Source organism: Heteronotia binoei, chromosome 14 (genome assembly GCF_032191835.1).
Source record: "Heteronotia binoei isolate CCM8104 ecotype False Entrance Well chromosome 14, APGP_CSIRO_Hbin_v1, whole genome shotgun sequence".
In the NCBI taxonomy this organism is placed as follows: domain Eukaryota; kingdom Metazoa; phylum Chordata; class Lepidosauria; order Squamata; family Gekkonidae; genus Heteronotia; species Heteronotia binoei.
Window position 1 is genome coordinate 71,943,311 of NC_083236.1, and position 12,522 is coordinate 71,955,832.

At 52.7% G+C, this 12,522-nt stretch overlaps 1 protein-coding gene across 1 annotated transcript in view; it reads left to right on the plus strand.

Moving 5' to 3' along the window:
* The first annotated feature begins 2,322 nt into the window (after positions 1 to 2,322).
* The window catches only part of ZFHX3 (zinc finger homeobox 3), a 90,353-nt gene continuing 80,153 nt past the window's right edge, over positions 2,323 to 12,522 (plus strand). Inside the window, exons 1-2 of the mRNA XM_060253937.1 lie at positions 2,323 to 5,081; positions 8,911 to 9,407. Of these exons, the coding sequence (XP_060109920.1) occupies positions 2,366 to 5,081; positions 8,911 to 9,407 (3,213 nt within the window). The 5' untranslated portion in view covers positions 2,323 to 2,365. The remainder of the gene's footprint in view (positions 5,082 to 8,910; positions 9,408 to 12,522) is intronic.

Here is a 12,522-nt window from a genome sequence, read left to right on the forward strand (position 1 = left end):
GAGAACCAATTAATCTATCAGAATTGGAGACTGATGTGTAGATGTATCCTTCTTAATTGCGGAAAGCCGAGAGCAATCAGCTGAGACCCTGTTGTTATGCTACATCCATCTCCTCTCAAGCATGGAGGTAACTAACCACATCTTTTTCTTTGAAGTGGAGTAATCAGTTTTGCAGTGTTATGTCTCCTCTGTCACTAGACCAGAGAAATCTGTGGCCTTCTACCATTCTGAATGGCAGTACATCCTAATATTAATTGCATTACATTATAGTCACTATCATTCCAAAGTTAGAAATAAACTGAAATAAAATAAAAGGGATGTATAGCCCTTCCTTCTTGGTGGGAATACAGATGTAAGGACTGAATGAGTTCAGCATATCTCGAGATAAGGAGCCAGTGTCCCTGTTAAGTCTGGGGGAGGGGGGGAGGAGTGTTTTTGTGTGCTGATTTCCTGCCTCCCCTTCTAGCTATACATATGGACTGGCAACTTACATTTCAGTTTATCTGGAGAGGGGTGCATGCACACAAAATTCCTACCTTGAATAAAACTTGGCTGGTCATAAAAGTGCCCGACCTGACTGAAACTTTGTTCTGCAAAAGTGGAACTCTCTCCGTAAGTGAGCAGACGGGGTTTCTGGTCCACCAGGAGGCCAGAATTTCCACAATTCTTTCCACAATTAAGAAGAAGGGGTTGCTGCAAAGGGGTTGTGTGCGAGGAGGGCCAAGCCTCTTCCAGCAGAGACAGCTGAGGGGCTGCCCCAGAGCAGTTGCTGCCCTCTCCTTGGGCGTGCCATGGCCAGCGGTGGTGTGCTTCACAGTGGGCCAAGGTGCTTGCCTAGAGCCAGGCTTCAGGCAGAGAAGCAGCTTTTGGAATCTCCTTGTGGCTTCCCTCCGGCTGAGGACTTGGTGATATTATATTTACATATCCTGCTTTTCTCTAAAATGGACTCAAAGCAGCTTGTTAGAAAAAGAATACTCAAACACACCAAGGTGTAGCCAGAACAAAACAAGCCAAGGCTGCCCTCCCAGCCAGCAGGTCCCTTGTCTGACCTGATGGAAGAAGTCCCAGCCAGGCTGCCCACTGGTTCCCTCTCGCTGCTTGCCTTGTGCCCCTGGCCGCACCTGCACCACTTTGGAAAGTGCCCGAGCCAGGAAGGGGAACGGCAAAGACCCTCCTCCTCTCCGGTCCTGCTGGAAAGGAGCCATAAAGAGGAAGGGAAGAATCTCAGGGCAGGGTGGGGGGGAACCAGAGAAGAGGTCAGTCTCCAGGTGGGCTGTTGCCTGCTCCAAGGGCGTCTTGCCAACCTTTGCCAGCCGGAGGAAGGGAAAAGCTGCTCCAGGGCTTTCCAGGTGGCCTGCGGGCTGGGGCTGGGGTGGAGAGTGTCCATATGCACATTTTGCTTTGACCAGTCCGTCTTGTGACTGGTGCTTTGCTGGGCAGTGTGGTCACCCCACCGCTGTGGGAACAGGAAGCCATGGTCTTCCGCCTAGGGCTTCTTTAGCAGGCCCAGCCCTCTTGGTGGTTTAGCCAGAGCTGCCAGTCCAGGATTCTCTCATCACAATGCCCAGACCCCGCCCAGCAGATGGGAAGACAAAGCACCTGGGCCCCTGGAATTTCCTCCCTTCCATTCTTCGCAGTTTTGTACCTTGGAAATGCAGGAGCACCTGGCGGGGGGGGGGGCAGTTCTGCATGTTGCCTTCCTTTCTGTGGTTCCCCGCCCCCTGCTCCAGTAATGGGGGGCGAGGAGGTTGGAGCACAGCCTCCACAAGGTCAGCTGGTTGCAGTTTTGTCCCCGAGGGAGCCAGCACTGGCTGGGGAGGCAGGCTGGGCCTAGGGAGGTTTGGTTCTAAGCCCTGCAGGGCCAGGGAGTCACTGGCGCAGCCAGGAGCCTTGGCGCTGTGACTGGTCTCTCTCACAGGATAAAGCAGGGCTGGGGGGGTCATTGGAGGAAGGGCAGGATGAGAGCACCCCAGCGGTCCTTGTGCCCCCCCGGTCAGTGCCTGCTCTTCCTGCCCATCCTGCCTTGGGTGGAACAAGCATCAGCCCCCCCCCCCACACACACATAGGTCCTGGGACGCCTCTGAGCACCCTTCTTCACAGGCGCCAAGGTCTTGGAGGCAAGCCAGAGGGTGGTGGGCAGCCGGAGTGCTTTGGACTGGGCCCTGCTGCGGTGCTGCTGGGGTCCTTGGGGGCTTCTGTCTCTTGCAGGCTTGACAGTGGGCTGGAGTGGGGTGGGAAGTCAGCCTGTGCTTCCTCCTGACTGATCTGCCTCTTTCTCTTCCTCCCTTCCCTCTTCCCCTCTGTGTCTGCCTTCAGGTCTGAGCCACACTGGGTGCGATGAACGCTCCATGCGGGCCGCCGTGACATGGAAGGCTGTGACTCGCCCGTCATCTCTGGGAAGGACCATGGGCATGCTCTCCCTCCGCACCAGCCCTGGACTGAACTCAGCAGCCAGCCGGGGAGCATGGAGCCTCTCTCCGCGGCGGAGAGCCACACAGCCCTAGTGGGCCAGCAGGTTCCTTTCGGCGAGTGCTCCACGGACAGGGCTGCCACTGCCACCTCTGGCCCCAGCGCCGAGCCCGCCAGCAAGGAGGTCAGCTGTAACGAATGTGCCACCTCCTTTGCCACCCTGCAGGCCTACATGGAGCACCACTGCCCGGGCGCCTCCCATGCGCTGCTCCCACTGCCTGAAGAGAGCGGGAGTGACACGGGGGAGGAGGAGGAGGAGAGTGATGTGGAGAACCTGGCGGGGGAGATCGTCTACCAGCCGGATGGCTCGGCCTACATTGTGGAAAGCCTCAGCCAGCTGGTCCAGAGTGGCGGGGGAGTCTGCGGGGCTGGCAACGGGACCGCCAGTGGGGCTCTCCCTCCCCTCTTCCTGAACTCTCTCCCCAGTGCGGGGGGCAAGCCCGGCGAGCCCACTTCCGCTGCGCCAGTCTATCCACAGATTATCAACACTTTCCACATAGCCTCATCCTTCGGGAAGTGGTTTGAGGGCTCAGACCAGGCCTTCCTGAATACCTCAACCCTGGCAGGGGTCAGCCCTGTCCTGCACAGCTTCCGTGTTTTTGATGTGCGCCACAAAAGCAACAAGGATTACCTGAATAGCGATGGTTCTGCCAAAAGCTCCTGCGTATCCAAAGATGTTCCAAATAACGTGGACCTGTCCAAATTTGATGGCTTTGTGCTCTACGGGAAGCGGAAGCCCATCCTGATGTGTTTTTTGTGCAAGCTCTCCTTTGGGTATGTCCGCTCCTTGGTGACCCATGCAGTGCATGACCATCGAATGACTTTGAGCGAGGAGGAGCGGAAAATTCTTAGCAATAAGAACATCTCCGCTCTTATCCAAGGGATAGGCAAAGACAAAGAACCTCTTATCAGCTTTTTGGAACCAAAAAACAAAACCTTTCCACACCCCTTAGTTTCCACAGCTAACCTCATAGGCCCGGGACACAGTTTCTACGGCAAATTCAGTGGGATTCGGATGGAAGGGGAAGAAGGTAGCCCGGGGGGGGCTGCCAGGGGAACCGAACAGCCCCAGTCCTGCCTCTTGGCCCCAGCAGCCCTCTTGAACCTTGGAGGGCTCACGAGCTCCGCTTTGAAGACCCCTATTACCTCAGTCCCCCTGGGCCCCCTAGCTTCCAGTCCTACCAGCTCCTCCTCTGAGGCAAAGGAGCCTGGAGGGGCCATGGGTGAGAATCAAGACCTGGCTGACCAGGGAGGCCTCTCGGAGAAAGGAGAGCCAGTTGGGGAGGAGAGAGTGGAGGAGGAGGGAGTGGAGGAGGAGGAGGAGGAAGAAGAGGAGGAGGAGGAGGAGGAAGAGGACGATGAGGGGTGCAAAGGGCTGTTCCCAAGTGAGCTGGAGTTGGAGGAAAGACCTCCCCAGGAGCCTGGGGCTGTGGGAAGCGGCGGCGGCGGCAGCAGCAGAAAGGACCTTGCTCTCTCAAACCAAAGCATTTCTTCTCCCTTAATGCCTAACGTGCTCCCGAGCCTGTCCAGGGGCACGGCTTCTTCGACTTCTAATTCTGCTTCTTCCTTTGTCTTTGATGGTGGAAACAGGAAGAATTGTTTAAGCTTTAACAGTGAAGGCAGTGAGGGCAGCAGGAGGCTGGACTTCAGCGATGAAAGTGCCAATAAAGACAATGCCACCCTACTGGAACCAAATGAGAGCATGGAGGGCGAGGACGGGAGCTTTGTCTCCCATCACCAGCATTCTGGGCCCCTCTGCGAGCTTGGGGGTGGGGAATGCCCCTCGGGGAGCGGGGTGGAGTGCCCCAAGTGTGACACCGTCTTGGGCTCCTCCCGCTCGCTTGGCGGTCACATGACCATGATGCACTCGCGGAACTCCTGCAAAACCCTCAAGTGCCCCAAGTGTAATTGGCACTACAAGTACCAGCAGACGCTTGAGGCTCACATGAAGGAGAAGCACCCGGAGTCGGGGGGCTCCTGTGCCTACTGCAAAAGCGGGCAACCCCACCCGCGGCTGGCACGGGGAGAGAGCTACACGTGTGGCTACAAGCCCTTCCGCTGTGAGGTTTGTAACTACTCCACGACGACCAAAGGCAACCTCAGTATTCATATGCAGTCCGACAAGCATCTCAACAACATGCAGAACCTGCAGAATGGGGGCGGGGAACAAGTCTTCAGCCACTCTGCTGGGGCAGCTGCGGCGGCGGCAGCAGCGGCGGCTGCTGCTGCCGCCGCAGCCAACATAGGGAACAGCTGTGGGACCCCCTCCCCCACCAAACCAAAAAGCAAACCTACCTGGCGGTGTGAAGTGTGTGACTACGAGACCAACGTTGCCAGGAACCTTCGCATCCACATGACCAGTGAGAAGCACATGCACAACATGCTGCTGCTGCAGCAGAACATGAGCCAAATGCAGCAGCAGCAGCAGCACAGCCGCCACCTGGGCCTGGGCAGCCTGCCTGCGGAGGCTGAGCTCTACCAGTACTACTTGGCGCAGAACATGACCCTGCCCACTCTCAAGATGGAGAGCACTGCTTCGGAGGCCCCCTTCCTGATGGGCGGCTTCCCGCTGGACCCCAGCAGCCCAGTCGCCTCCCTGGCCCCGTCTCTAGGTGAGGTGGTCTTGGGCAGACATGCCTGTTGTGACTGTGGCTTTGCTGGGGGGTGCACGTGTTCATTGGGTGGCAGACTGGGGAAGGTTGGAGCTGCAGTGATGGGTTGGGACGAAGTAATGCTTGAGTCATGCTTGTTTCCATCTCTACAGAGTCTGTGCAAACTCAGGCACTCTGTCTTGTAAGAGCAGAGCTAAGGTAGGCTTGTGCTTGGGACATGCCAAGTGTTTTGATTTCTGCAGTAGGACTTTTGGAGGACCTGGCATCCGTTCTGGAACTGGTAGAAAAGTGAGGGTGGTCAGTCACATATTTCACTGCAATCTTGTCTTCAGTCAGACCAGGTTGAGCGTGGTGGGGGTCTTAGTGCCCAGCTGACTGCTAGAAATGCTTACTTTTAATTCCATGGAGATAGATCAGGATGGTCGTTTTTGCACTCACCTCCAGCCGGCACGACCCCCCTCTTCACCGCGCAGGATCTGCGCGGATTTTGCACTAAATGCCGCGGAGCAGCCTTTTGCGCTGGAAACTCCTGTCGCAAAAGCCACTCAAACGTAAATCGCCAAAAAGCAGTTTGGCGTTTGTGCGGCTTTTGCGACGGGAGTTTCCGGCGCAAAAGGCTGCTCCGTGGCATTTAGTGCGAAATCCGCGCAGATCCTGCGCGGTGAAGAGGGGGGTCGCACCGGCTGGAGGTGAGTGCGAAAACGACCGATGTTGAGTTCAGGAGCCCCTTAAAGCCTAACAGAATGAGTGGCAGGGGAGGTCTTTAAGACGCTCTTGGACTCCTGAAGTCCATAAGTAAGCTTAGCATTGGTGGTTGAGTGGATGTTCTGGGTGGACTTCAAGAAGTGTGTCCCTTGGGGCTGGCTGTAAAAATTCTGCCCCAGAGGAGGCGTGTGAAGCAGTTCTTTACCACTCCTTGCCAGTTGGCCAGCCCCATGGGACAGTATGCAGTAGAAGAACCATTCTGCAGAAAATTCAGTGGAAGAACCATTGAGTAAGTCCCTGGGAAGAGCCAACCTACCTCTTTCCCTGTGCCTCTTGGGGGGATTTTTAAAATCCAGCAGTTAGCGGGTTGCTTCAAGCAAACCCAAGTCTCCAGCTGCTTTCGCTGCAGAGGAGGAGGCTGGCTTTTCCCCATGGAGCAGCACAGCTGCCCTCAAGAGAGAACCAAAGCCTCGGCCTGTCTGTCTTGAGTCCAGAATGCCTGAGGCTTGAGCCTCCTGTGCGAGAGATTTACCGTTCTTATTGCCTGTTCATTAGAAGTCCCTGGTCCAGTATGTTCTCTAAAGACGGCCTCTTTTGTTGGCTGTCTTGCAGCGCATGTGCAAGCCTTGCCTTTAGGGCATTTGCAGATTGTTGGCCCAGAGACCCCAGCAGCTCCTTGTTGTTCCTGTGAAGGCGTGAGAGAAGGGCAGCCGTGGGCACCTTAGAGGAGGAGGTCCCTTCTGAGTCAGTGGCAGGAATGGCTGAGCCAGGAGCTGAAGGAGGGGGGGTGGCAGGGTGAGTGAAGAAATGCCAAGCTCCTGTGGCCACACTGCAGAGGAATCTTCCTGGGCCCATTGCAGGAGGCGTTTGTAGGTGAAGCAGTGTGGCTATAATGTTGAAGTCATCTGGATTAATGTGACAACTTGGGTGAGGAGGTGGACTCATGGAATACAACTTTCTCCTTGGCACCCATTTGCTCCATGAGTTTCCATTTTGTGCTTGTTTTTTTTGCTGTATAAAGGACAGAGTCCTTCTGGGAAGGCTGACTGCAGTGAGGTGAGATTTGCTCATCACTAGACGGAAGTTTGAATCCAGTGGTAGGCCACTATGTTCTTCCCTGTTTGCAACAGGACTGCTGTTTCTGCACCCGGACCCAAGTTTTGTGTCACCTGGCTTAGCTGGTGTGTACTGAGTACACCTGAGTGCTACCTGGCATGCCTGCCTCACGTCCCTGAACTTGTCCTTTCTTTGGACCGGGGTGGGGTGGGGAGGAGATGTGATGATGGTGGCTCCATTCGTGCCGCTAACCACGGTTTGAGCTTCCAGAAGCACAAACAGCAAACTATGACTTAGAAAGGCTTGTCTTACTTCTGTGCTCCCTTCTTTGTATTTCTGCATGTTCATTCAAGTATTTATACCGAGCTTTTGCCCCTAGTGGGTACCCAAAGCAGAGAGTTTTTTTCTGAGAGCGGAGATATTTCTGGAAATGCAAAAGCTGCAGAGGAAGACTGGGTTTTCCAAGCTCTTTGTGGGGCTAATGGAAATTGCAGGGGGGGCATTGCAGTATCTGTGCTCTGTTCATTTTGTTATCAAACTGAAATTTGATTACCTGTGCTTGTTCTTAATTGTACTGTTTGCTAAATACGTGACATGTAAAAGTGTAAGTGCCTTATTTTTATTCAAAAATAGTTGAGATACAGTCATTGCATCTCCTTTTAAGCTCGACATTGCCAGCACTTTGCTGTAGCTAATCCATAAACGTTTTTACATGCTGATATAACACATGTATTTAGGACTGTCCAGTAACACCCTTTTGGGGACAAGCTGTGGTGAGAAATCCCAGACTATATAATAGTGAGCAGTATTGGCATGGTTCTGCTACCTTGACAGTGGACCCCATAGACCTTGTGGCTGCATGACTGGCAGCTGCAAGGAAGAGGGATCTGTGCAGAATGGAAATCGGAACCCTCCTGGCTCTCCGGGATGTGCTGATGCAAAAGATGAGTCGGGGATATTGTGCTATTAACACAACTAGCCTTAAAAGAGAGAACGGAAGAACACTCCAAAGAATAGATTAGTATTCAGCTCTTTTAACATTCATCCTGTATTGGCGTGTGAAATTTCTGGACAATGTACAACCTTATGTATAATTTTCTGTGATATAAATAATGTTTTTTAAAAACTGAAATTATACAGCATTATGCTGCAGCACCCTAAACATATAGTTGTTTTTGCTGAGATGGAAAATAGGTGTAAAATAAAAGTTGAAAATAGAAACTGACAGCATTATAGTAAACAAAAGGAAGGTTTTATTATCTGGGCTTAGAATCAGTGTGTAGCCCTCACTGTTAAAGCTTCCATTTGTTGCTGTGTGATCTATCTGGGCAGAAGCATTCCTGTAATTGATGAGTAGCAATGCATTCAAATCCTCAGCTAATCTGTAGAACAGCACTGAGTAATATATGTTGGTGGAGGCTGGTGTCACTCAGAGTCAGTGACTGAAAGATCCAAAGCTTCTGGCCCTGAAAATGTGAAGCAAACCTTCTGCTCTTCCTAAGCTCTCTTTCCTTTGCTTCCCCTGCTGAGGCTGGTGTGAAGCAGGAGGCGTGGGGCGGGGGAGGGGGCAGCTGTGTGCTGTGGAGCCAACTGGCCTATGGGGACAAATGCTTAGGGTTGTCTTGCATTCTACAGCATTCGACAATGTTTTCCCAAGATGTGCCTCCGCCACCCCAGTGTATTTCTTGTTGAGGAGCCTGTTTAAATTTGACAGTGACCGCTACTGCGGTCTTCGGCTAAGAGGTCTGCAGCAGTGTGAGCTCCTGCCTTACTCAGTGTGCTTGATAAGCGTGTTTCTTTCCTCCCAACAGAGAGAACACTTCCCTAGACTAGAGGCTTTCCCCAAAAATGTCCCCTTCAGGCCTTGGGGTGAGAATGGGAGAGGGGGAGGGGAAAGGGGCATGTGTCCAAAAGCATCTCACTTGTTTCTGGGCGGGCCCCTTGTGGTCCTTTGGTGCTCAAGGCTTCCTGGTGCCCTGCAGGGCACTCACAGAGGGGATGGGGAGAGAGAGAGAGAGCCTTCAGCCCACCTTTGCTTCCTGACTGCTTTTCTCTTTTCTTTGTGCAGTGGGTGGAGAGATCCCCCTGGACATGCGGCTCGGGGGTGGGCCGCTGGTGTCCGAGGAGCTCATGAACCTAGGGGAGACCTTCACGCAGACCAATGACCCATCTCTGAAGCTCTTCCAGTGTGCCGTCTGCAACAAGTTCAGCACAGACAATTTGGACCTGCTGGGGCTCCATATGAACATAGAGCGCAGCCTGCCGGAAGAGGAGTGGAAGGCTGTGACGGGGGACTCGTACCAGTGCAAGTTGTGCCGCTACAACACTCAGCTCAAGGCTAATTTTCAGCTCCACTGCAAGACTGACAAACATGTGCAGAAGTTCCAGCTGGTGGCCCACATCAAGGAGGGGGGCAAGGCCAATGAGTGGAGGCTCAAGTGTGTGGCCATCGGCAACCCCGTGCATCTGAAGTGCAACGCTTGTGACTATTACACCAACAGCCTGGAGAAGCTGCGTCTGCATACAGTCAACTCCAGGCATGAGGCCAGTCTGAAACTCTACAAGGTAAGGCCCTGTCTCTTAGGACACTGATTTGGCTTAGGTTGATTCCTAGCTTTGCCAGGAGCTGCTTTTCTAGAGGGAGTAGCAGTGCAACCCAGAGTAGCCCCTCCCTGCCACTCACTCCCCAGGTTCTGCTCCCCTCGACGATCCCCCAGGGCAGGTGGCTTCACTTAAGCAGGGTCACTGGACAGGAGGAGGGGTGCCTGCTGGCTTACTACTGGGGCCGTGATGCAAGACAGAGAAGGAGATGAGGGTCAGTGTGCGCTTGAGGTTTTTGGATACTCTGGACTCTGCCCTGGAACAGCTGAACTTGGAGACAACTAGAATGAGGGGATATGACCCTGGGCTTGGTTCTGGGTGGAGCTTGAGCGCAAGATGGTTGGGAGCAGGGAGCACAGTGCTATTAAGATCAGCATTCATGTGATTGGGAAGGCTCCTCCAACGAGGAGGGAACTATTCAGAAGGAATCTGAAAAGAACAGTCAGAAGAGTCCAGCCCCCCCCCCCCATGGTGAGAAGTTATTTAAAGCCACCTTGAGTGACGCCCCCCAGACAGTTTGCCTCAGATCAGGGATGGCTCTGCCTAGCCTGGAGGAGGCTGGTGTGATCAATCCACGCCCCCCCCACACCCACACACAAGGAGGCCTCCTTCACAAAACCAGAAGCCTGGCTGGAACAGAGTTAGGGGGAAAGGAGTGCAGGATGTGGCAGAGCCAACGTGAGTTGGCCGTAAGGTGAGCAAGAGAAGAATCTGAAGAGCAATAAGCATTTCTTCCTACATATCAGGGGCAGGAAACTGGCCAGTGAACCTCTTGGGCCGTTGGGTGACAAAAAGATTGCTTAGGGAAGATGGGGAGCGAGCAGAGAAGCCTACTTAATGGAGTCTGTGTCTTTTTACTGTGGAAAATGTAAGGCATGGACCCACACAGGAAGAGCCTCTGTTTGCAGGAAGGACTTTAAATGCATTACCAATGTTGAAAAACTGGAGATAATAGGCCAGCTAACATAATACCTGTTCCAAATAAATTAGAAGAAACGAACTGTTAAATAAAGAATTGCTAATCATGTAGAGGAACAAAGCCTGCTGAGGGTTTCTGCGAAAGGAAGCTGGGCCTCAGCAAACCTTTGTGGTTCTTTGGGGTGGTGAACAAGTTTGTGGATCAGGGTCGCCTGGAAGACATTATGCTCGTGGCCCCATTGCTCATGAGATGTCCGCTTGCGCACAGGGTGGGATAGAAATCTAAGGTAAATAAATAAATGTCTCCTCATATTGATTGTATTGACAGATGCTGTTTCATTAGATGTCTGGACAGTAATCTGCTTTGAGTCTCAGTGAGAAAGACAAAATATAAATACAGTAAATAATAACAGCAGTAACTAAGAATAATAGGTATAAAGGCACTGGACAGGGTTCTTTACCAAATACTTCTTCACTCAGCAGTAATGAAATGGTGGCATTTAATGCCAGTGGGTGTGGGGATAGTCTGGAACACTGGGGGGGGGGGGGCTTTGAGAGGGACAGATTCTTGGAGGGCGGAGGAGCCCATCAGTGAACATATGAAAGACATATGAACATGTGAAGCTGCCTTATACTGAATCAGACACTTGGTCCATAAAAGTCAGTATTGTCTTCTCAGACTGGCAGCGGCTCTCCAGGGGATTTTCAAGCTGAGACTTTTCACACCTATTTGCCTGGACCCTTTTTTGGAGATGCCAGGGATTGAACCTGGGACCTTCTGCTTCCCAAGCAGATGCTCTACCACAGAGCCATCGTCCCTCCCAAGTGCCTCCCAGACTGAGAGGAACATGAACCTCTGGTGGCAGTCAGCCTAGGAGGCATCACCAGGACAAAGAAGAATGTGGCTTCTGTGCTGTGCAGGTGACTGACTCCTGTGTGAAGGAGGGTGGTGAACGAGGTGGTCCCCCGGCTGTATCCTGCATGCTGCCCTTAAGTTCTCGTGCTTCTAGATGATTCGTGTCTGTGCTGCAAGAGGGGAGCCAGTTCATGGTGCAATGAATGCAGAGTTGGTACCAAGGTGGAAACTGAGCATAGAGGCATTGTCCTAGTCAGTAGACCCCTCTGTGTTCCCAGTTACACTGGCTGCACAAGAAACCTGCATGACTGTCCAGAAGGTATCCTTAAACACCCTTCCTTATGGTGGGGCTCCATGAGGCTCTGTGGGAGTTCCTGAATGACAAATGCACATACTTCATTTGCATGCCAGTTCACACGTAGCGGCCACACATTGGTTGGTTGTCTGTAATTGTGCCTCAGACCTGTGTGCTCCAGTTTCCGCCTTCCTCATTTTGTGGTTTATGGCAAATCATAGTTCTCTGTTACATCTGGAATGGATTTCTCAATCTGAACAGTAGAGCTGCTTCAAAATTAGTTTGACTTCTGCTTTGAGCAAACTTACTTTGAATGAATGTTAAACAGTTTGCGGGTTTCAGTGTTACATACCTTGTTCTTGCACACAGCACAGCCAGCGTGGCTATCGGCATGGCAGGTTGTGATCATTTGAGGTTGAAGGAGGTGGTCTTTGCTACAGGCGTTGGATGCAGAGCATCTGAAGGAGGCAGCTGGACAACATTCATGTAAGAAATAAAGGGGGGGAAGCTTCCTGTACTGCTCAGAAGAAGAATTTCAAGGGGAAAGGGACTGCAGTTAGAAGCCTCAAAGGTGTTTCCTCATGTCCAGTGGTGTTTTCTTTAGTATCAAAGCCCAGAGGATTCCGTTTGCATATTAGGCCACACCCAGTTTGCTGGCCTGTGAGCACATGGCTGCTGCATGGCGGGTTGGGCTGGCTGGAGCCCTGGCCAGCCCAGACGCAGCTCTGTTCCTTTGGACCCCGGCAAAAAAAAATCCCTGCTTGTGTCACTGGTGCAGTGGAATGAAAGGAACTCAGTGGTGAAGGCGAAGCACACAGTGCAAGCCAGCTTTGCTGGAGGGAGAGGGATTTTCACAGCTGAATTGTAGCTCTGTGCAGGCTCCAAGTCCTTCAGTGTGAATGAAGAGAGGAGCAGTTGAGGGGCAACAGTGACAGGTCAGCAACCTGTTTTTGCCTGATTTGGAGGTATGGCCAAAATATGGCTTCCTGCAAACCAGGAAGTCAGGGATT